Source organism: Pipistrellus kuhlii, unplaced genomic scaffold (assembly GCF_014108245.1).
Source record: "Pipistrellus kuhlii isolate mPipKuh1 unplaced genomic scaffold, mPipKuh1.p scaffold_m20_p_3, whole genome shotgun sequence".
Lineage (NCBI taxonomy): Eukaryota > Metazoa > Chordata > Mammalia > Chiroptera > Vespertilionidae > Pipistrellus > Pipistrellus kuhlii.
Genome location: NW_023425529.1, coordinates 166,734,212 through 166,759,411, shown reverse-complemented (window position 1 = coordinate 166,759,411; position 25,200 = coordinate 166,734,212). Strand labels below are relative to the sequence as shown.

The 25,200-nt window shown below is 36.7% G+C and overlaps 1 protein-coding gene across 1 annotated transcript in view; it reads left to right on the top strand.

Annotated features, from left to right (window-relative positions):
- The window catches only part of LOC118729714 (A disintegrin and metallopeptidase domain 3), an 89,771-nt gene extending 64,747 nt beyond the window's left edge, over window positions 1-25,024 (top strand). The window contains exons 11-16 of the mRNA XM_036457139.1: window positions 2,595-2,731; window positions 4,917-5,103; window positions 18,421-18,519; window positions 23,761-23,956; window positions 24,445-24,535; window positions 24,814-25,024. Of these exons, the coding sequence (XP_036313032.1) occupies window positions 2,595-2,731; window positions 4,917-5,103; window positions 18,421-18,519; window positions 23,761-23,956; window positions 24,445-24,535; window positions 24,814-25,024 (921 nt within the window). The remainder of the gene's footprint in view (window positions 1-2,594; window positions 2,732-4,916; window positions 5,104-18,420; window positions 18,520-23,760; window positions 23,957-24,444; window positions 24,536-24,813) is intronic.
- The last annotated feature ends 176 nt before the right edge of the window (window positions 25,025-25,200 follow it).

The following is a 25,200-nucleotide window of genomic DNA, read 5'->3' as shown; positions in this document are numbered from 1 at the left end:
TTGTTTGTTTTTTTTAATATGGTTTCTACTTGACTTTAGAGAATGAAGAAAGGAGAGGAAGAGAGAGAATCATCAATGAGAGAGAAACTTCCATCAGTTGCCTTCTGCATGCTCCCCACCATGAATTAAAGCCTGCAATCTAGACATGTGCCTTGCCTGGAATTGAAACAGTAACCCATTGGTGAATAGGATGCCACTGAACCAACTGAACTATAGAGGCCAGGGTTCTTTGTATTTAATGTATGTGTTTACAGCTAAAAATTTTCCTCATAGCCCAGTTTTTGGTGGATCCCATAAGTTTGGATATGTTCTATTTTAATTTTAATTTTTCTGAAGATATTTTTAATTTTCTCTTCACTTCTTTGAATTCATTAAAATTTAAGAGTATTGCCGAAACTGGTTTGGCTCAGTGGTAGAGCGTCGGTCTGCAGACTGAAAGGTCCCAGGTTCGATTCCAGTCAAGGGCAAGTATATTGGCTGCGGGCACATCCCTGGTGGAGGGGGGGGGGGTGCAGGAGGCAGCTGGTGGATGTTTCTCTCTCATTGACGTTTCTAGCTCTCTATCTCTCTCCCTTCCTCTCTGTAAAAAATCAATAAAATATATTTTTAAAAAATTAAGAGTATTGTTAAAATCTCACAGTCATGTGAATTTTCAAATTTGTCTTCTCTCATTAATTAGTAGTTTCATTCCATTGGCATTAGAAAAGATACTTTGCATGATTTCAATATTTTCAAAGCTGTGAGACTTGTTTTATAGCCTAACAGGTGGTCTATACTTGATAATGTTTATGTAGTCTTGAAGAGAATGTGGCATTAGGTCTACTAATAATCAATGTCGTTTTCTAATACTTTTTTAAATCGAATTTATTTAAACAATACAACAAAATTTAATCAACAGTATAGTTGCCATTGTTTTCTACTACTTGTGCCCAACGCTCAGGAAGCATTTTAATCCCTCTGTTGTAAAATTCTTGTCATTATGATGCAAAAAACTCGGTCAATGCATTTTTGAGGCATTCTTCATTATTAAATTTTTTTCCAAGAAGAAAGTTTTGCAAAGAACGAAACAAATGGTAATCGGAAGGGGCAATATCAGGAGAATATGCAGGTTGAGCGAGAACTTCCCATTCTAACTGGCGCAGTTTTTCAGCAGTGATTCTTGCAGTATGCGGTCGTGCGTTACCATGGTGAAGAATTACGCCCTTCCGATTAATCAGCGCGGGTTCTTTTTCTCTTAAAGCTTGGGCTAACCTTTCCAATTGGGCACTATACACTGCACTTGTAATGGTTTGGTTAGATGGTAAAAGTTCATAATGAAGAATTCCTTTAAAATTCCACCAAACACAGAACATCACTTTTTTCACATGCAAGTCAGGTTTTGGCGTGGGCTGAGGAGCCTCATTTTTGTCCAGCCATTGAGGCCGCCTTTTCAAATTAACATACAGTACCCATTCTTCATCTCCGGTAACAATTTGCTCTAAAAACGGCAAACGGTTTTGACGAGTGAGGAGCAAACTGCAAATTGTGACTCTTTGATTAAGGTTGTTGTTGGTCAACTCATGAGGAACCCATTTTCCAAACTTTTGGACTTTGCCAAGTGCACGCAATTGATTGGAAATTGTTTTTTGTGAACAATTTAAAGTTGTCGCAAGCTCTTGTTGGGTAATTTGAGGATTTTGCACCAAAAGAGCTTGAAGAGCTTCTTTATCAAAATTGGACACATGGCCTCGACCACTCTTGTCATCTAACGAAAAATTTCCCTCGCGAAATTTCTCAAACCAACGCTGGCATTTTTTGGCGCTAACTGCATCTTGACCAAGAGCACTACAGATGTTTTTTGCAGCCTCACTTGCTTTACTTCCTAATTGGAACTCGTAAAGCATGCAGTGCCTAATATGCTCTTCATCCGCCATCTTCTTAGCCCTAGTTTTGCAACAAAAACCAAACCAAACACAAACTTTTTCAAGCAAAACTTGTTAATTGCACTTCACACGTTCTGTAGATACCACGTGTTTGAAGGTTATGTCAATACAAGTCAACGCCAAGCAAGATTTTAAACGAATGTTAAAAAATGACATTAATTATGACTAGACCCAATATATTCTGTTCTTATTGCACAGGATATTCCATATATATTTATATAATAGTGCTAACAAGAAAAAACTATGATGAAAAAATGATAAGAAAGCAACAAACCATCTTTCCTTAAACTATTGATAAAAACAAAATTGATTTCCAATTTAACTTTTAAGAATTTCTGTATTTTTCCAAACATTCACTGGAAAAATAATATAGTGACTAAAACAATGTTTATTCTCAAAAAATTTTAAATTGTTTGCATTTCAAGAAATAAGGTAACAAAAACACAAAAAGAGCATTAATTTTGTCTGTTTCTTGTCAATGCCATTTGGACTAAAAATACCATTTCTTAAAAAAATAAAACATAGCACAATTTACCAATTATTTTTCATGGTATATTCTTAAATTTGTGTTTGCATTTAGGTAGTATGCCCACAAGATATTAATTGAAATGATCAAAAGGATAGAGAAATAACTTGAGCAATATTGTGTTATTGTTTTGTTTTTGTATTTAGTATCTAAAGAGGATATCTTTAGAGGCATTTTCAGTTGTTATGGCACAGCTGATTGGAGTTAATCTGGGATTAAAATATGATGACATCTATAATTGTTACTGTCCAGGAACTGCATGCATTATGAATCCTCAAGCCATGTAAGGTGTTGTTTCTATAAACTCTTGTGTAGTTTTTGGTGAAATGTTTGTAGTAGTCTTTGATGTATAATTGCTTGCAATATAACTTATGGGTAAGAAGATTTTAATAAAATAGATATGTTGTTATTTAAAGATTATTAAATACAACTAGGATGCAATATTGTAGAAAATGTGCTTACTATTTCTATATTCAATGTGACAGTCCACAGAGAAAGAATTTGTTGTTAGTGACTTTCTAGGGCTTGCTATCATCTTGAAGTGAAATTTATTTATTCATCTTGAAAATGTAATGAGCAGTGACTGTGTTGCAGGGTTGTGTGCTTGCCTTACCAATGGTTAACCAGGTAAGTAAAGTCCTAAATATCTTATATTAGTGCATTAGGGACAGGAAAGAAAAAAGTGGCCATAGAATCAACAAAATATAAACATATTGCAACAGATGCCCAGAAGGAGGTAAATAGGGAATACATGGGGAGAGGAGACTTTCTAATACTAGTAATGTGTCCGAGGAAATAATTCTGTAGGGGCCTGAAGAGAAGGAATGAATCTATTTACCTAAAGAACGTATTGAATACCATTCAGGGAGGGCAGGTGAGTGATAATTGGATGGCAACAAGCTTGAGAAACTCAGAAGACTTTTATGAGGAAATTGAGGGGGTAATGAGATAAAAATGAAAACCAAGAGACATAGGTTATACTATAAGGAAATATGTACAAGGAAAATAAAGTGAAATGCAAGGAGGCTAAAGAACACTGAGTCAGGGGAAGAAGTCCCGGAGTAGCTAACATAGGGTATGTAGGAAAGAGAGGTAAGATTTTATGATCAGTGTAGCGAACCGCATTTTAAATTGATTTATACAGTATGGCTAATAAAAGTTATCTTAAAATGAATGAATAATACATTAGAGGGAAATATTTTAACAACATTGGTGAGATGATTATCATACAGCAATTTATTAAGATTGAGAGAAATGGAAATGGGAAGAATTATTTGTACCTGTTTGGCTATCAGAACAGATATTGAAAAAGGCAAATGTTTTAGGAAAGGAAAAATTGGGAAATTCTGAGGCAGTTTTAAATGCTATATTGGGGGCGCTGAGTTATTTATTAGAGTTAAGTGCATAGTATATAGATCTGGGTCTCTGAAGACAAGGGATCTAGAATGTGTAAGCCATCTGCAAATTGATGGGAATTAAAACCCTGGACAGATCATTTAGAAAGAAGTGGAAACTAGTTAAAGAAGTGCCAAAAGTTGTAGCTTTGTGGGCTTGTCATTGAAAGGAAGACAATATTAGAATTAGAGAGGATGGCTCCATACCTAGGACATAGTATTTTTTTTAAGACTATGTTTTAAGAAACGGGAGGGAGAAGAAAGTTGCATGGAAATTTAATTCCCCCAAGTCTCTGACAAAATAAAGAGGGAAACAAGCATAAAAGCAAAAGCATATTCTGCATTTTCCAAACTGGAACACACCAAAGATACAAACAGGTGGGTTCATTTCACTAACAAAATAAGAACCTCATGAAGTACTTGCAGGAGGAAATAAAATTAACAAAGGGATGTCACTCATTTGTGGAATAAAATGAACAACATAAACTGATTAACAAAAATAGTTCCAGAGACAGAGAAGCATTGATCAGACCCTCAAACCTCAGAAAAAAGGTAGGAGAGGGTGAGTGGGAGGGAGAGAGATCTACCAAAAAACTTGTATGCATGCATATAAGCCTAACCCATGGACACAGACACTAGGGGGTGAGGGCATGAGTGCAGAGGTGGGTTGCAATGGGTGAATAAAGACCTATATGTAATACTTTAATCAGTACAGAATTAAAGTGAATTAATAGTATGGGATCTCTAAAAAACTCACAGACCTGAGAGCTCAGACATCATTGACTCATCTACTTAAATAGAACTTTTGTGTGTCAATCACTTGTATTTTAATATAACTCATGTCACTTTAACTTTCTCTATTTGCATTCTACTAGAATTCCATTATGTTAAATTATAATATAAATGAACTCATTGCTTAATTTTCTATGACTTGTATTAAAAAATCAAAGCACTCTCCCCTCTTTCTTGTTTTTCTCTGACTGGAGTTGTGCAGAATTAATAGTGCAATGTTGAACAGTGTTACTTTGATAGTGATTTTACTCTATTTATCTGAAGAATGCAATTTAATTTTAGACGTTCCCATGGTGTAAAGTTGTTTAGCCGTTGCAGCGTGGATGAATTTAAACATATAGTTTCACAGCCTGAATTGGAATGTCTTCAGAATCAAACCAATTCAAAAGTGGTGGTCCAAGGAAGACAAGAACTATGTGGCAATGGAATTGTGGAATCGGGAGAGCAATGTGATTGTGGCATTGAAGAGGTTAGTGTCAATCATTAATGGCATAGCTAAAGCTTTGTTTTTCTGCTTATCAGATAGTGCTATAAATAGAGATGTGATACACAAGGGAAGGACTTTTTGTCAAATGTTGCACCATTTCATCAACTATCTAAGACATGGAGATATTAGGCATGTGAGTATGGACTCTTCCTGAATTTGAAACATTTGAAGAATTTTAGTATGGAGTGAATGCAGCATGGATTAAATACAATTTTGTTTGTTGTGCAACCATTAGTAGCAACACTCACCTTTATGTTTCATAAAACTAGCACTCACAATAACATAGTCTCCTAAATCATCTCCTGAATTCTTCCCAAGTGAGTACTGGTTCCCAAAGTTATACAATTTGTGTTGTTTACCTCCTCATCGCTTAATTTCAGTATTTGCATCTGGGGAACTTCATTTATTTTAACTTCATTGAACAGAATTGAATAAATCATAATGCATTATTAATTATTGTTATATTTATTTCTTGCTATCTTTTTTCAATTATGCTTGGTAAGATAATTAATCAATGAATTTTGTTGTGACTGTCTTCATGTACTTAGCCATTGTGATGTTGTGAATGATATAGATTTTCTAGAAAATATGAAGGCTCTAATTATTAGTGAAAAATTCTGTATAAATTGTTTGCATTACAAATGTAAGAAAATACTCAAAATCTCTGTATTTTTATTAATTTTTATTGTCTGACTTCTCAGCACTTGAGGAATTATATTGATATCTCCAATGATACAGTTATATTTGCCTACTTCTCACTAGAATTTACTTAATTCATTCTTTATATTTTGAAGCTGTTTTATATGGTATAAATTTTTTACAATAGTTATACATTCCTAGATATTTGTACTGTCACATAGTGAATCATCTTATCTCTAAAGCTGCTTTCTGTTTTAAAGTCTGACATATGTACCTCTATCTCCATCACTGTCTCTGTCTCTGTCTCTGTCTCTATCAATATGCACACACTATATTCGTTTCATTTAGCATGTCCCCAATATTTCTCTATTATCATTTGGTTTTTCTATACTATTACCTTCAATATCTACATTTTTTATTTATTATTTAATCTGTATTTGATTTATAAGATTATTACCTTAAACATTGTTGTGATTAGTATTTTTATTATATTTTCATTTTTACCATGCTTATTTAACGTTTAACCGTATCTGGTATACCTATTCCAAAATAACAGTGTTTATTACTCAACTAGTTTATATACAATGTTTGTTAATATTTCATTTCTGTTACCTTATACTTTATAGTAAAAAGTACATTGAAACATGGTTGCTTTATTTTACCTACTGTTCCTTTATTTATTTATTTATTATTTTTTTAATTTAATAAGTCTTTATTGTTCAGATTATTACAATTGTTCCTCTTTTCCCCCCAAAAGCTCCCCTCCAACTGGTTCCCACCCCACCTTCTGCCCTTACCCCCCCCCACTGTTCTCATCCATAGGTGTACGATTTTTGTCCAGTCTCTTCCCACACCCCCATATCCCTTTCCCCCTGAGAATTGTCAGTTCACTCCCTTTCTATGCCCCTGATTCTATTATATTCACCAGTTTTTTCTGTTCATCAGATTTTTTTATTCACTTGATTTTTAGATTCACTTGTTGATAGATATGTATTTGTTGTCCATAATTTTTATCTTTACCTTTCTCTTCTTCTTCCTCTTTTTAAAGAATACTTTCAGTATTTCATATAATTCTGGTTTGGTGGTGGTGAACTCCTTTAGCTTTTTCTTATCTGTGAAGCTCTTTATCTATCCTTCAATTCTAAATGATAGTTTTGCTGGTTGAGTAATCTTGGTTGTAGATACTTGCTATTCATCACTTTGAATATTTCTTACCACTTCCTACTGGCCTGTATAGTTTCTGTTGAGAAATCCACTGACAGTCATAATTAACTTGTAGGTAATTAACTGTTTTTCTCTTGCTGCTTTTAATATTCTCTATTTGTCTTTTGCTCTTGGCATTTTAATTATGATGTGTCTTGGTGTGGTCCTCTTTGGATTCCTCTTGTTTGGGGTTCTCTGTGGTTCCTGGACTTGTAAGTCTATTTCTTTCACCAGGTAGCGGAAGTTTTTTGCCATTATTTCTTCAAATACGTTTTCAGTATCTCGCTTTCTTTCTTCTCCTGGCACCCCCATAATTCTGATGGTACACTTGAAGTTGTCCCAGAGGCTCCTTATACTGTCTTCATATATTTGGATTCTTTTTTCTTATTGCTTTTCCAGTTGAGTATTTTTCTTCTTTGTATTTCAAATCTTTGACTTGATTCTTGGGATCCTCTAGTCTACTGTTGGATTTCTGTACATTGTTCTTTATGTCAGTCATTGTATGTTTAATTCCTAGTTGGTTCTTTTTCATATCCTTGTGGGTCTTGCTAAATTGATCAGCATTTTATAGAAAATTCTTGGAAAACTCTATATCCATCTGTTTGCTTTTCTCCATTTCTTTCATTTGTGATCTGTTTCTTTGTCTCCACATTTTGGCTGCTTCCCTTAGTTGATAGAGTGGCTTTGAATGCTAGGTGTCCTATAGGGGGCCCAGTGGTCCAGCTTCTCCAGTTACCTGAGGTGGATACTCTTGGTACACTCCTTTGTGGGCTGGTGCACAGTCTTGTTGTAGTTAAACCTTGATTGTTGGTATAACTGGGAAGAATTGGCCTCCAGGCCAATTGACTGTGAGAATCAGCTGTGTCTATGCTGGGAGAACTTCTCTGCTGGAGACACCCTCATGGGAGAAGACTTGCAAAAGCCTCTGTGCTCATCTTGAATAGGGCGGAATATCACGGTGGAGCAGACAGTATTGGTTTCCTGTCAGCCCTGTCCTAATAGGCCCCTGTGTCTCAATGTCCCGTGGTAATCACTGCAAGCACCTCTGAGAGAAAGCCGCCCTTGAGTTTCCATCTGCTTCCAAACAGTCCACTTTCTCCCTGAATGAGTCTGGCTCTCCAGACTCTCCCCTGGAAATGGAATTCAGTGCAGTTGGGAGCTTTCGTCTTCCTCCTGCTTGGGAAAGCCAGCTGCATAATCAGTTGCTCACCCTCTCCACATGTGCACCTTGGTATCTATGCCTTCCGCAGTACCTCTGAGTCTCAGGGTACTTTTCTCTTTCCTAACAGTCCAATTTCATCTTGTGAGTCTGGGTCCCCATAATCTCACCTAGACCAGTGAGGAGCTTTTGTCTCCATCCCACTTGAGAAAGCCACCTGCACACTCACTTGCCAGTCCTCTATGTGCACATGTGTGCATCTCAGTACCTCTGCCTCCTGTAGCTCTTGAGTCTTAGTGTGCTTTTGTCTTTCCTTCTATCAATAGTTGTAGAACTTCCACTCAGCCAGCCTTCCTGTGGGTCTGGATGATGTCTTTTAGTTGTAGTTTTGAAATTGTTGTGCGAGGCATCAATTTAGGTGTTTACCTATGCTGCTATCTTTGTTTCGCTTTTAGTTTTTTATATATGTCAAAGATTCCTTCTAAAATTATTTCCTAACACTATATTTTAGGACAACAGTAATCTTGAAAGGAAGTACTCTGCCTATGATTGTTTAGCAATAAATATTTTTCATTCTCATCATTTCCTTATGATCGATAATACATATGAAGGAAGTATATGAAATATGGATGGAGAGTGTAATGAATTATAAGAACCTGAATAATTTACACTTAGGCCAAAACAAATTATACTGATACCAAAGAAGTTCTTTGTGTGTCCTCTCTCAATAACATGCCTCTTTCCCTAAAACCATCATATAGAATTTGATGGTAATTATATCATTACTTTGCTGTTCATCATAGAATTACATCCTGCTTTTTGCATCTTTATGCAATGTGTTTTTTTGACTGCTTACTACCTTTATACAATTTACAATCATGTGGTTTATATCATTTAGTAAATTAGTCTTTCACCCAATATTGTACTTGTCATGTTTATCAGTTTCCTTAAAGTAGATATAACCCAATTGTTTTCTTTGTTCTTATTATTAATTTTATGAATATTAAACATGTCCTTTTAGTGTTCGCAAAAACTTAAATTTATCTTACTCCTTGACTATTAAAATTCATGCGGTTATGACTGTTTTTGCACATCCCTGCTATTATACATGTGCCTGTATTTCTCAAGGGTGTATACCACTAGTTGAATCTGCTGTGTCAATAGGTATATATGTATACTAGTGGCCTGGTGCACAAAATTCATGCACCTTGAAAGGGAATTAATTAGAGGAAATATTTTAAAATTGCTATTTGCACTTTCTCTATAATAGAAATGTGAGAGATGAAAGGAAATGAGTAAAATGTATATGAAAATAATACATAATTTTATAAATTAATAAATAATAACAAAATGATATAACAACAAAAACATGATATAAAACAAAAGTGATGTAAATAATGATTGATAAAGTGATTAATCTTATTCTAATACTAGAGCTCCTTGCAAGAAGATTCATGCAGTAGGCCTTTCTTCCCCTGACTGGCATCATGGGTTTTCCTCTGGCACCTGGGACCTGGGCTGCAGTGGAGCCAAGTCTTCAGCCTTCAGTCTTCAATCTTCTCTTGGGCAGAGCCTTCAGTCTTTGCTCATGCCAGTGTATGCAAATTAACCTGCCATTTTGTTTTGTTAATTTGTATACTCACTCCTGATTGGCTTGTGTGAGTCGTGATGGTATGGTCAATTTGCATCTCTCTTTTATTAGTGTAGATCTCCCTGTATACCACATTAAGAATGAAAATACTTTCAGAGTGCTTGACTAATTTCCCTGAGATGAAATATTTATAACTTTAACTGTAACGTCACATGCTCTTCGAACTCGAGAGAAAGCAACATATAACTAACCATGTCCAAAAATGGGTACAGGTAAGAATATTCTTACTCTGTCTAGAGTTTGTCCATATGATTTAATAAGTCATTGCTAAAGCTGGCATCATGGAAACCTGTTGTCAAATTAATGTAAATGGGGAGTCCAGTGACAGATAGGGATAAATCAATTCTTGGTATCAGAACAACCTCTCCCTCTGCAGATCCTGTTAATACTTCAGTTTCAATAATGTTAGGTCATAATCTTTTGATTATAATCTAGTACCATTACAAAGACCCCATTTACTATTAATGTTTCTCAGTTGCATGATGATTGCACCAATTTTCAATTTTAATTTATGACATGGCATTCCTGAAGGAGCAATATTATTAAGAAATTTGCTGGGAAAATTTTCCTTTTAAGCATCCTCTGGTGAGTCAATTGAATCAACACTCAAATAGGTGTGAAAACTTCATCGAGTGTATTCAAATTTTCTTCATTTAATTTTAGAACTTGCTCATTTTTTGGACAAAGAATCACACATTTAGATATATTTTTAACATTATGTATAGATATATTATTTCCAAAGGGAGCTTCCTGGGGGATTTCAATAATATCCATTCCTAAATGAAAACCACTATCAAGTTTGCCATCTCCAAGTTTTACTAATCATTCACTATAAGCAGAATCCTCTGATCACATATTTGTTTTAAGAGACAACTTTCTGAAACATCCCCAAACATCACAGTAGTTTAAACTCATTTGTACTATGGCTGATCACATAGCATGGTAGTGTGGTACAATATAGTGGTACAATACTGAGATATTGTCAAAAATCCCCTCCGAGAAGGAGAACTTTCCCAACAAATGCAACATTAAGATTCATAATTTCTCTTAGTAACCTGTCTATGGTGTTTGTAGCATGACCGAATGCCATGGTGTATTCATCAATAATAAGAAGTTGGGCCTTTTTAGTGGTTTTAGCAATTTTACTATTTATATTGAGTCTAGAAATTGAAGTTTCATTTAATGGAATTGGTAATTTATATTGGGAATGAAAGGTTCTTCCACCAAGAAGTAACTTTGCAGCAATTCGTTTAGATGCTGTAGGTAAACTGTACCACCATGAACTATAATATAATGTATTAAAACTTTTCATAGATATGTTTATCCACTGCCACCTGGACCATCCAAGATAAAGCATTTGGGGTGTACAGTTTTATCTTTGATGGCTGAAGTTAAAGTCTGAAAGTCTGCCAACTGTTCTTTTTTCAGAGGACTTATCAAAACTTCTGTCTGTTGTTGCTTGTATGATTCACTACATGTATTTGCATTCATTAATAAAGGATAGTCCGGAAGTATGAAATGTGAACATTTCATTCCATGCAATGTGAATACCTCTTGAATTTTGTTAGGGGCATGCATTTCACAGTTCACACAGGCACCTACTCTTTGGTGTAATTTCCAACAGAAATCTTCAATAAAATTAGATTTATTATCATCTCATAATTTTTCTGTAGCACAAGGACATCCAAACACACATATGTATACAAAAAGTTGCTCTAGTTGTTTGGGCATATTAAGGATGATTGCAATGCCAATCGTATCTTTCCATATATTGTCGTCAAGAATAATCCTCCGTGTTTAGCAGCTTCACAAACTGTATCATAAATTATGCTTCCTACAGTTTACAGATAATCAAAACTTATTGCACCTTTCCATGCAGAAGCAAAAGTCTAAGGTAATATCATTCTGGTTGTCTAAAGCTCACAGTGAACAGTCTACCTAATACTTTGTTTTCACCCTTATGGCGTTTTGTCCACAAAATAATTATTAAACACTAGTGGCCCAGTGCATGAAATTTGTGCATTTAGTGGGAGAAGGGTTCTGAGCTTGGCCTATGCCCTGTCACAGTCCAGGAGCCCTTGGTGGATGTCCAACTAATGGCTTAAGCCCGCTTTACATGGGAGAAGCTCCTGCTACGACCACTGCACTTGCCAGCACTGAGCCCTCTGGCTGAGCGGCATTCCCCCTGTGGGAGCACACTGACCACCAGGGGAAGCTCCTGCATTGAGTATCTGTCCCCTGGTGGTCAGTGCATGGCATAGTGCCAGGTCATTCTGCTGCTTGGCCAATTTGCATATTAGCCTTTTATTATATAGGATTACACAATACTTCAATGTCTCATTTTCCAATATATGACAGTCACTTTTAAAAGTATGTTTAGGCTGCCTGTTTGGTGTTTCTCAGTGGTTGAGCACCAACCTATGAACCAAGAAATCACAGTTCGATTCCTGGTCAGGGCACATGCTGGAGTTGCAGGATAGATCCCCAGTGTGGGGTATGCAGAAAGAAACTGATCAATAATTCTCATTATTGATGTTTCTATCTTTCTCTCCCTGTCCCTTCCTCTCTAAAATTAACAATAAGAATATATTGAAGTATGTTTAGGCTAAATTTCATAGTCTTTTGGTATTTCCAAAACAATTTAAATATTTGTAGAAAAAGTAAATACTTATTTTTACAATAGTTTATCAGAATTACTACTGGGTCCACAAACTATGAGAATAACAAAAGTCCTACTCTTTTACTTCCTTTTAAATTCCAATTATTGAATCATAAATGGTACTCTATTGAGATGATATGTTATGCAGAATATTTGGTGAATTATATTGAATTGGTAGCATGATTTCTTCAGAGCTCTTAATTAGGATAAATCCTATTTCATTTTTCAGGGTTACTGAGGTGTAGAATTAGATCTTGATGGCACTATTTAGCTTCAGATGGTATTATGACATAATGGAGATTAGCATTTACTCTGAAAGTTGAAGAAACCAAGCTCAAATAATAAGTGACTTTCAGTGCTAGAAAACACTTATATTTAACTCCACCTGTGCATGAAACTTAAATGTAGAAATCAACTAATTTACATAAGTAACAACCAATGTAAGAATTAGAATCTTTCTCAAGATTTTAGAAGTTTCTTTCATTCCCCTTTCTGACTACTACCCTCAGAATTTCTTAATTTTCTGACCTTCATAATCATTGATAGTGCCGTCAGTTCATGAAATTCATATCAGTGGATTTATATGATGTATTCTCATTTGTGTTTCACTTCTTTTGCTCAGTATAATATCTGTGAAATTAACTCATATTATTCTTCATACCAGGATTTTATTCTTTTTCTGTAGGTGTGTAGTATTATATTATTTGAATTTACTACCTTTCTTTCATTTTCCTCTAGGCAGATTTGTAAGTTGTTTCTAATTTTAAAATATTATCAATAAAGGTATGCTAGACATCCTTTCTCATATGATTTTGCGGACCTATATGCTCATTTATTTTGGATATATAAAAGTAATAAATTTAAATGACTCATGCTGTAGTTATATGTTTAGATTTAGTAGATACAGTTTTGCATCCTTTTTATCAAGTTATACAACCACCTGCAGTGAATGAGAGTTCCAGATCCCGAAGATACTTGCCAATAATTAATATCATAAACCTATTTAATTTTAGCTATCCTGGTAAGTAAGTAATGTGGGAATAAGTTTGACTTTACCTGGATAGATGATTTTGAATATATTTCATATTTTTTTGACATTTGGATATTATTCTTTATCAATTCTTGTTTATATTTGTGTTTTCACTACCTGAGATGCCTTGATTTTCTCTATATTGCTGAAGGATATTTTCATTGGAAATAGGACTCTGTTGACAATTCTTTTATTTTTAGACTTTATGGTTTCTAAGGGAAAACCTATTGTCATGAGAATTACTTTTTTTCCTTATAAAGTATTATTTGTCATTCAGAACTTTCAAGATATTTTTGTTTTTGTTTTTATTTTTATTTTCCAGAAGTCTGACTATGATGTGGGTGTTGATATCTTTGGGTTTATCTCATCTTATCTTTGCTCACCTTCTTAAAATTGAGGATTTCTGTCTTTTTACCAATTAGAAGAGTTTTAAGCCATTATTTCTTCAAGTACTCTTTCAGCTCCATCTCCTTAATTTCTTCCTGGACTCCAAATGTTGTAGTTTCTTCCCTCCCTTCCTTCTTTCCTTCCTTCCTTCCTTCCTTCCTTCCTTCCTTCCTTCCTTCCTTCCTTCCTTCCTTCCTTCCTTCCTTCCTTCCTTCCTCCTTCATTCTTTCTTTTATTATTGTTGTTATGACTCTACTGGTTACTATGGTTCTGATCTTTTCCTGTTGTTTTCAAGCCCATGTTCTCCCTATGCTCCTTGGATATTTTTATTGTTATATTTTCTAGGTCCCTGAGTGTTTCCTCTGTCCCATCCACTCTGCTTTGAGCCTATTCACTGAGTTATTTATTTCAGTTATTATAATCTTCTGTACTATACTTTTCATTTGTTTCTTCTTTATAGCTTCATTTTCTTTGCTGAGACTTCTTATTTACTTGCTGTAACTGCTCCACCCCCACCCCATTTAAGGATGTTCAAAATCACTCATGTAAAGATTGTTGTTGTTTTTTAAATATATTTTTATTGATTTTTTACAGAGAGGAGAAAGGGAAAGAGAGCTAGAAATGTCGATGAGAGAGAAACATCGACCAGCTGTCTCTTGCACACTCTCCACCGGGGATGTGCCCACAACCAATGTACATGCCCTTGACTGGAACTGAACCTGGGACCTTTCAGTCCATAGACTGATGCTATACCACTAAGCCAAACCGGTTTTGGCTAAAGATTGTTTTGATGGCTGCTTTAAACTTATTATCAAATAACTCTTCATCTCTACTATGTCAGTGTTAGTATCTATTATCTTTTTATATTCAATTCTACATCTTTCTGCTTCTTTGTATAAATAGTTTTATAATTGAATCCTAGAAATGTTGACTATTATGGAACTATGAATATTTTTCAGCCCTGTTTTATCTGGCTTTGCTTTGATACTGCCCTAGTAAAAGAACGGTGAGATGTCACCTCATTATTTCAAGAATAGAATAGGGGTCCAGATTCCCCACTTGGCCCAAGGTTTGTAGGTGTGTGTGATGGGTGGGGAGTGGAGTGGCATAAGTATTCATTATCTTTATGAGATGGTGGGAGTTCTGGCTCCCTGCTATTCTTCTGCCAATATCTCCTCATGTTGAAGTATAGGTCTGTCTTATTTCTATTTCTTAATGTTTCTCTTTTCATGATCCAGGACTGACTTCCACCCTGACTGACTCCCGCCCTGACCGACTCCCTCCCAGGACTGGCTTGTCCTGAGACTGTCCACTCCCCACTTCCCCTCGCCACCGCCCCTGGACTGGCTCCTTCCAGGGACTGACTCCCACGTGGTGCAACTGGGACTGGAATTCACTCCTGCCCTGACTGACTCCTGCCCTGACTGTCTCCCGTCCTTACAGCCACCCACCCTGACTGACTCCCACCCTGACTGATTCCCGCCAGGGTTTCCCCCCTACCCAAACAACACCACTGGCTCCTGCCTGGTACTGGCTCCCACTGTGACTCCTGCTTGGGACTGGCTCCTGCCTGGAACTGGCACCCCCGTGGGACTGGCTCCTGCCTGGGACTGACTCCCACCCTAACTCCTGCCCTGGACTCACACCCCTGTGCCTTGGCTCCTTCCCGGGACTGACTCCCACCCTGACTGACTCCTGCCTGGGACTGGCTCCCACCAGCATGACATGACTGATTCCCACCAGGGACTGAACCCCGCCCTGCATGGCAACATAGCATTGACTTCTGGTTGGTCACCCTTTGGTTGTGATAGGTTGTTACAATCCTGGGATTTTATAATTAAGATTAGAGGCCCAGTGCATGAAATTCATGCTTGGGGGCAGGGGTGTCCCTCAGCCCAGTCTGCAATCTCTCCAGTCTGGGACCCCTTGAGGGGTGTCTGACTGCCCATTTAGGCCTGATCCTGGATGGGTCTAAATGGGAAGTCAGACACCCCTCTCACAATCCAGGACTGCTGGCTCCAAACCACTTACCTGCCTGACTGATTGCCCCTAACCACTCTGTCTGCCAGTCTGATCGATGCTTAAATGCTCCCCTGACAGCCTAGTCACTCTAACAGCCCTCACCTTCACCCTTAACAGCCCTCATCTGCCAGCCTGGTCACCCCTAACTGTCCTGCCCTGCAGGTTTTGATGCTCTCAATGGCCCTTCCCTGCAGGCCTGGTTGCCTCTAACTGCTCTCCCCTGCTGGCCTGGTTCCCCCTAACTTCCCTCTCCTGCAAGCCTGGATCCCTCCCACTGCCCTCTCCTTCAGGCCTGGTTGCTCTCAATGGCCCTCCTCTGACAGCCCAGTCACCCCTACATGCCCTCCCCCTGATGGCCTAATCACCCCCGACTACCCTCCCTTGCAGGCCTGGTCTCTCCCAACTATCCTTCCCTGTCAGCCATCTTGTTTGGGGTGGCCATGTTTGATCACACGGGAGCGGCCATTTTGTGTGCTGGAGTGATAGTCAGTTTCCATATTACTCTTTTATTAGCTAGGATAATACTGTGGAATCTCCCAATAATAATTACGTGCATCGGAATCTTTTTTATTCAATAAGAACCAAGCCATCAAAGTTGAGTTATGCCTTTTAGCCCTATCTATAACTTCAGCAAAATCATCAGTGTGAATATATAAATTCTGGTCATTTGACAAATGAATAGCTAATGTTGTGATTGCATGAGATTGATCATGCATTTGCATTGCAAAAAGTCTCCAAACAGCCTCAGGAGCACTCACATACTTATACTTAATGAAGTCCTGTACTTCATCATGATTGATAATACTTTTTTCAGAAATTTGAATGTTTGCACAGTAATGCCCTTTATAGATATATTTAAATAAATATCTGACACTTTTAATATCACAGACTTCAACATTTATATGGCAGTTATATCTGAGGCACAAATATGGGTTATTCAAGTGTTTTTGACAACTTTATTTCCAATAGAAATGGTACTACTAGATCTTCATTTCTACTTGAGATACCCATCAACATTTCCAATCATTGCATTTTGAAATTCCTTTGGATATCCCTTTGATCATTTTTATTTTCCATACATGGACTATTTGGATTTTGTATTCCACATGGCCCATGTACCATACTTGATTTTACAATTTGAAAAAGTCAAGAACACTGGTCTTCATCTGGAATTTCTGTTTTAACTATATGGTCAATGTCATCTTCTGTTTATAATTTGGATTCACTATATAATATCAATAATATGTGGGTATGAGGCAGTCTGCATTTCTAAAATTCAATGATAAGAATTTTAGTTATTATTTTGCCAAATAAATTGAATTTATATATGTGATTTAAAAGAGCATTCAGCTTAATATTAAAAACTCTGGCTACCAAATCAGGTCTGTTTTTAATTTTTTATCAGCATTGTAAATTGTTTCTAATATTTCCCTATTTGGAGTTGCATGTCGTGGTTATGAATAAGTCAGGATCGCCATACTTTGTTACAATTGTCATAGCATATGATATTGGTGCTGCATATTTCTGGGACTAGCCTCAAAAGATGATGGAAGTATTATCATTTTACCAATTGTCACATTGTCATTTTCACATCTAGATTTGAGATAATCCATCAAACCACTATATTTTTCAACTCTCAGCTTAGATTGATTTGCTTTGATGAAATTTATTCAATTGGCCTCCATTTTTAAATATAAATCCAAGAGAAACTGTTGAGTTAATTTTCCTGCATTTAAAATAAGATTGAACGTGTCCTGCAAAGAGATGAAATCCACAATACTACATTTATGTGTCTCGTGTCCTTACATTTAGTGTAATAGTATTATTGTTGAGTACACTATTGTCTCTGAGTCTGAATGCAATATCTGTTCCCCAGCCTTTTTCACCATGTGGAAAAAGAATAGGAAATGTCATTGCATCTAATATAGGATACAGAATACTGATTTGTTTCATTTTAGTGGCATTCAGATTATTGGGATTGGATTTACCATGAATGGGCAAGTCCCTTTCAAAAGGATGTTCTCCATCTTTGTTTCTGAATATGACAGCAACCTCAGTTACATGGGGAGAATTATATCTGCCTGGATCACTGTTATGATCATATTTAATTGCCATTGTTACTTCTGTGGGATCAATACCTTTTGCTGCTGCTTCAGATTGGGCTTCCTTTTCTACCTCATGTAGCATCTTGTACAATTTTATTAATTCATTTATTTCATGCATGAGGTTGTTGATGTTGATCATGATTCTTTTTGAGCAGCCCTGGTTTTCAGGCATTGCTAATCTTTTACTTGCTGCTTCAGCAGGTAACAAGTTGAGCAAAATTCCAGTTCAATTTCTTGAGCATGGAATTGTGCATAATGTATTACCATTGTCTTCTATACTGAAAATATAATTTCAAAGGAAGCAGTACTGTAAGTAAATACAGAAGTAAAAATTATAGTGTAATTGTATTTAATTTAGAGACAAACATTAGTTTATTTTGACAAATAAAATTATCTATTTGATAGCAAATTCTAATTATTTAATTTGATTGTATTTACTTTCAGGACTGTGCTTTTAAAAAATGCTGTCATGTTGAAAATTGTACACTTACTGAAACTGCAGAATGTGGCAATGGACCATGCTGTGACAAAAAAACTTGTCGGGTAAGCTTTCTAATTATAACTTCTTTACCTCATGAAATTGTTGTGTTCTTGTGCATTCTTTCTACTTTAGTTTTTAAAAAACTTGTTTGTACACATCTTTCACCTATGCTACTTTTTGTACCCTATTCACACACTGTTGGTTTTAGAATTTAGATGATGTCTTTAGGTCTTTTTCTCCATACTATTTAGCTCCACTACTCACTGTATTTTTTCAATTTCTACTCAAGATCCATCTAGCTACTGCACTAAATATCAATTCCAGATTATTTGGGTGGGATGAATTCCTGGTGGTGCTGCCTAAGTGAAACTCTTTATCATGAAACAATTTATGACAAAATTAAAAATGAGCAGCTAACACACAGTTGACATGCAATGCTCCAATAGAAGACAGTACTTTTAAAAATCTGATTTTGAAAATACTAGAAAAAGGAATCCATGTAGAATATGTAGCATATAAAACAGTGAAGTTTGTCTTGGTCAAGGACTCCTAGTCTAGAAGTGGAGGATTAAACTGACTTCCTTGGGAAGTTTTCCATTCATGTTTTTCTCTGGAGCCACATCTGAGTGGAAATTGGTTAGGGTTTGTCTTCTGTGATTTGCATCATATAGCATCTCATTTAGTGTCCCTTTCGGGAGTCTATGACAAATATAAAAGTGGGTTCAAGAGAGATATTTTCTGTTTCAATGCAATATCTCACAACATTATTCTGCTTTGTTCTATATGTGTTCATTTTCACTCTGTGGGCTAGTAATTAGAGCCAATGATCAGTTATATTTAAGGCACATGAGTAGAGAGGCGGGGCTTCTACTTCTTAGCAGTAAATCTTGTTGCTTTTCTTTTCATTAGAGCTCTCATCTTGACCTTTATCTCCAAACCAGTGCAATATAGCTTTTCTAGACAGTCCATTGCCATTGACCTACATCCCAAGTTCTTTAAAATAAAGATAATCACTACATTTGGTTGAGTGAAAATTCACAGTACAAGTTGCCATGGAGAGCTTTAGGGCAATAGCTAAAAGTACTTTCTTCGTTCACATTAATTTTATGTGTGTTAGTAAATAGAGCTTTGCTTTTGCTCTCATTTAAGACTGCTCTCCTTTATTGGCCATAAGTGTAAAAGTCTTCCCATTTTCTTCTCTTCTAATTTCAAGTAGGCTAATTTATACCAATGCATTTTCAAAATTTAGCAATTTTATCTAATATTTTATAAATGACTTTTCTATTTAGATAGAAACAAATCTAAGTGCAAAGATATGGCAGACAATAATTTAACCAGCTGTTTTACTGAAAAATAGCAATGAATAACTTGTTTCTAACCAGTACACACACATTCCTATCTGCACTGCAATTAAAAAAAATTTAATTGGCACTCTTAAATATACATTATGTAGTGGTCAGTTGTATCTTTTTTTTTAATTGCATAAAATGATTATTATGAATTTCTTATATATACTTTATCAGTGAAATTTTTAACGTTATGTGCATTGTATCTATATGTGGACTTTAGATTGAAGCTTTGTAACAATTTGAAATAAAGCTTGCTTCTAATACTATTTTTTTCACTCCTTAGATATAGTATAATTTTGATGTTATAGTGGAACCACAAAGGTGAAAACTTCTTGATACACAGCTTTTGTTATTTAAATACCAAGAGACTAAAATATCTTTTGCCATTAAATGACTTTACTTTTTAGAAGAATAAACTCAAGAGTTCTTTTATTTTCTAAATAGTGGTTAAAAAAGAAAACTATCAACATATTCTGGAATTTATTTTATGATGAAAATAAATCAAACCATAACCAACACTTAGTACTTTAGATTTTATTCTATTACTAGGGGTCCAGTGCAGGAATATGTGCACCTTGAAAAAAACTTTGGAGCCCAAGGCTGCAGTGGGCACAGGGGTGGGTCTCAGCCCATCCTCTGCGCTCCAGCCCAGTCCCCTGTCTGCTGGCAATTCCACTCCCATGTGCTGATCATGCTGGCTCAGCTTGATCAGCACATGGGAAGGTGGTGTGGAAATAGTGGGGCTGGTTGACAGCAGCTTTGGCACTGGCAGCCGGTGTGAGAAGGCCTGGCACCAGAAGTTGGAGTGAGTGAAGGCTCCTGCACTGGCAGTGGGTGTGAGGGGGTCCGGTGTGGACAGCAAGTGTGGTTGCTGGGTGGGAGTGTGGTGCCTGGATACAAAGAATTTTCAGTAATTACCAGAGGTTTGCTTCAATGACAGCAACTGGCCCCTCACCTGGTATGGTGTCCCAGCCCGACTGCTCGACAATCCCGCTGTGGTGGACACCAACCATGTTTTGTGAATCATCCCTGGTGGTCAGCGCATATCATAGCGACTGGTTCAATTGTCTGGTTGTTCTGCAGTTCAGTCTATTTGCATATTAGGAGTTTATATGGAGAAATCAATCAGAATTTAAATTTAATTTCATTCATCACCAGTTTCGGATGTAGAGCAAAGTGGTCAGATAACCATGCACTTCACAGAGTGGACTCCCTGTGACCCATCCACCTACCCAGTTTTCTCGACATTTTTTACTGTATTTCCCATGCTGCAAACTGAATCTCTCTGGCTATTCTGCAGATACCAATTTGTACTGTTTAATCCCTTCACTTTTTCTACCCAGTGCCCAGCCCTCTCCCCTCTGACTGACAGCTGTCAGTCTGTATTTATGAGTCTGTTTCTATTTTGTTTGTTTCTTTAACTTGTTCATTAGATTTCACATGCAAATATGTGAAACCATATGGTATTAGTCTTTCTCTGACTGGCTTATTTCAATTATGATAATACTGCCTAGGCCCAACCTTGGTGTCACAAAAGTTGTATCTTGATAATGGCCAAGCAAAAGAAAACAAACAAATACTTATGAAGCTTAGGTAAAGATGAGTATTACTTAGTGCTCAGGGGAATATTTCAAACAGGAACAATGCAATTCTTATCCTATATATCTATTGCATATCTTTGCAAATTTGTTGATAATTCTCAAACACGATTTCTGCATGTGTAACAGAGATAGCTCATTGTGCTTCCTGGTTGTCTAGTCCACAGTACAATATTTCAGAAGAGTAGAGAGATCCTTTCTTTCCCAACATCTGTCTCTATGCTTGGTAATAGAAGAAACCGTGACTTATCCTTCTAGATTAAATTTCCTCCACTGTTCCATTCCCTGTGTCTATGAAGAAGTGTTCTGATTATCATCCCTAGTCAGAGCTGATTCAAAATTCATAATCTCTCTTGGTAGAGGTGGGGTATGGCCTGAAAGAAAAATTTCTTAAAATTAAAATGATATCTATTCAGCCATATTTTAGAAACATGATTAAGACTACTATCTGGATTAGGACAGAATTTCCGGAGTCTAGTTAGTCCCAAGAACCCAAAGTTGAAAAACAAATATATACCTTGATATTAGATATTTTCTATTGATCTTGAAGCAATATTTAGTATAACCATAGCATTACAACTATGAATGCTTTCACTAACTAGATCCTTTTTAAAAATTGAGGTGAAAATTGATGGACATTTGGGTTCTTTGTGATTTAGTTCTCTAGAACTTTTAAGTAGATTTATAATTTTATTTAAGTAGCTAAAAATGTAATAGAATCTAAATCAGAGTTACAAACACAATGTTCTCACTTAATCTTTTTACATTTTTGGTTGATACTTTACAAAACTATTTGTTTCTATAATCCTAAATAATCCTATATAATAAAGAAGTAATACACAAATTGACCATCAGTCCAACACACAAGATGGCCACCCCCATGTGGACACAAGATGGCTGCCACAAGATGGCCAGCAGGGGTGGGCAGTGGTGGGTGATCAGGCCAGCAGGGGAGGGCAGTTAGGGGTGACTGGGCCAGCAGAGGAAAGCAGTAGGAGGATGAGGCTTGCAGGGAAGGGCATGTGAGGGCAGCCAGGCCTGCAGGGGAGAGCAGTTAGGGGAAACCAGGCCAGCAGAGGAGGGCAGTTATGTGTGACTGAGCCAGCCGAGAAAGGCAGTTCAGGGGGACTTGGCCTGTAGGGCAGAGCAGATGTGGGGGACCAGGCCTGCAGGGAACGGTAGTTGGGGGAAAGCAGGCCAGCAGAGAAGGGCAGTTAGGGGTGACCAAGCCTACAGGGGAAGGCAATTAGGGTAACAAGGCCAGCAGGGGAGTGCAGTTGCAGGCATCTAGGCCTGAATGAGAGGGAAGCTAGAGTTGACCATGCCAGCAAGGGAGGACAGATAGGGATGACTAGGCAGTTAGCAGCAATTGGGCTGCTAGGGGAGGACAGTTAGGGGTGACCAGGCCAGCAGGAGAGGGCAATTAGGGGCAATTGAGCTGGAAGGGGAGAATTTAGGTGTTGATCGGGGTGGCAGGGTAGTGGTTAGGGGCAATCAGGTAGGCAAGTGGTTGGGAGCTAGCAGTCCTGGATTGTGACAGGGATATCAGATTGGAGAGGGTGCAGGCTTGGCTGAGGGATACCCTCCCTCCTCCGTGCACAAATTTTGTGCACCAGGCCTCTAATATATATATTTATATATTTATGGAAGAAATCATCAGTGCTCTTTGTTTCAAACAGTTAGGTTCAATAATGAAACCTGAGCTACACCCTTGGAAAGACTTCATCCTAGAACCTCTGCTTTGGTAACAGCCTCCTCCCGCCCCTTACTCTGTCACTAAAATCCACTTTTAATTTACCATTGTTCTCTCATTTGAAATTAGTAGAAACAATGAGAGAGCTCAACACTACTTTAAAGTCAATGAAACATTTTCAGATGGAAAAAAAAAAAAATGCTGACTTATGATTTTAACATTTCTGCTTCTTTCAGAACACCACATACATACTTACTTCTGAATTTGGTGTTGGGTGTGAGAACATGATCTCGTGCTGTTATGTTCATGTTCAATTAAACTTCATGATAGGTTAGCATAGAATAAATTATTTCAAAAGTAGGGTGTCCTGCTCAGTGGATACTATGCACAGTGGCGGTGCTTAATGTCAATAGTATCAGTCAAGAATGTGAGTTATACTGCTCCCACTCTAGTACTGAGTAGTATGTGATCTTTGATATTTCATTTAACCTCTGATGATTCTTAACTAATAATGACAGTTTATGTAAATTATAATAGCAGATAATAATACCTCACTTGGAGTAGTGTGGTAAGACTTGATTCATTGCCATGTGGGAATCAATTCAAGTCATTTGAATAAAATGTATTACTCCTGTCCCCCTACCCCCATTTTTTTTCTCACAGTTTCTCCCAAGAGGACGTATATGTCGGAAAAGCATTGATCCATGTGATTTTACAGAATTTTGCACCGGAACATCTGAGTATTGTGTGCCAGACATGAAATCTATTGATTTAGAACCATGTAACAATAAAACCGCCTTTTGCTATAAAGGGATATGTCGAGATCCAAGTAGACAGTGTGTGGAGTTATTTGGAAAATGTAATAGCTGCGTGTGTTTTTCAGGGTTCATTTTGGAATGGTGTTTTTCTAAAGTCAGAAACTCACCATAAAAGCCACAAAAATATATTATTTATTTAAATCCAAATTTGAAAATAAAATTGCAAATCCAATTTGTTCTTTGAATTATGTCAAGAACAAAATGAGCTCAGTAAATATAAGACAAAGAGAATAAGACAGTAGATAAATTTCATGTGATTGGTATACAGGGAATAGATTATTAGAATTGTGTATCAGAAAGTAAACGAGTGACTTTAAGTCATTTCTGAAAGACAATGCCACATTTTCTCTTCTCCCGTGGGTATTTTTTGGGAGTGTTTCTCATTCTGGAAGAGCCAGTAGGAGACATCAAATACTTGTAGTATATGTCATTGATTGGATTTTGCTGCTGTCTAAATGTCTCCGTATTAATGTACCACACTTTAATTTTAATTTTTATAAGATGAGTAACTGGAACTTTTTATTTTCAGTTGCTAAAGGTGGAACATACCTATGTGCAGAAGAAGTGAATTCTCTATCAGATGACTTTGGAAACTGTCCTTCGAAACATTGTAATTTTATGTGTGTATTTTAAAACCTATCCATTTTCCAAATGCATGTATGTGTTTGTGTGTATGTGTTTTCTGCAATGAGTCACTTAATTCAAGTGAGAGAGATGAATTTAGTACATATGGATGAATTTATAAGTTGCACTTAATAATATGGTGCATGCTCTGAGTGGCTTTGGTGTTATGTTCTGAGAACGTTTTGAATTATTCACATATTTTAAATCATTATTTACCTAATAAATTGCATCCCAAAGTGACATATGGGGGATTTTCTCTGTTTTATATTGCCAGGGATACCCTTTGTGCAAAGATAGTTTGTGAATGGACACATACACGTATAGTGGAAAATATAAATTTTGATGTTCAATATACTTACCTTAATGGCCATGTATGTCTGTCAGCAGCTACAAAAAAGGGCGCAATAGCCACAGATCCAGATAATACCTATGTAGCTGATGGCACTATATGTGAAGAAAATAAGGTAAATATAAATTTTACTTGATTATATATATGCTGTGTGTGTGAATGTCCATGTGTGTAACTCCAAAAAATTAACTAACACTAAGTTGACATTGATGTTAGAAATACCCTTCAAAGAATTTAAACTGGCCATCATTAACATGTTTCGATGAGCGCTTGCAAACATGCTGGAAACTAATAAAATGCTAGAGAGTTGAG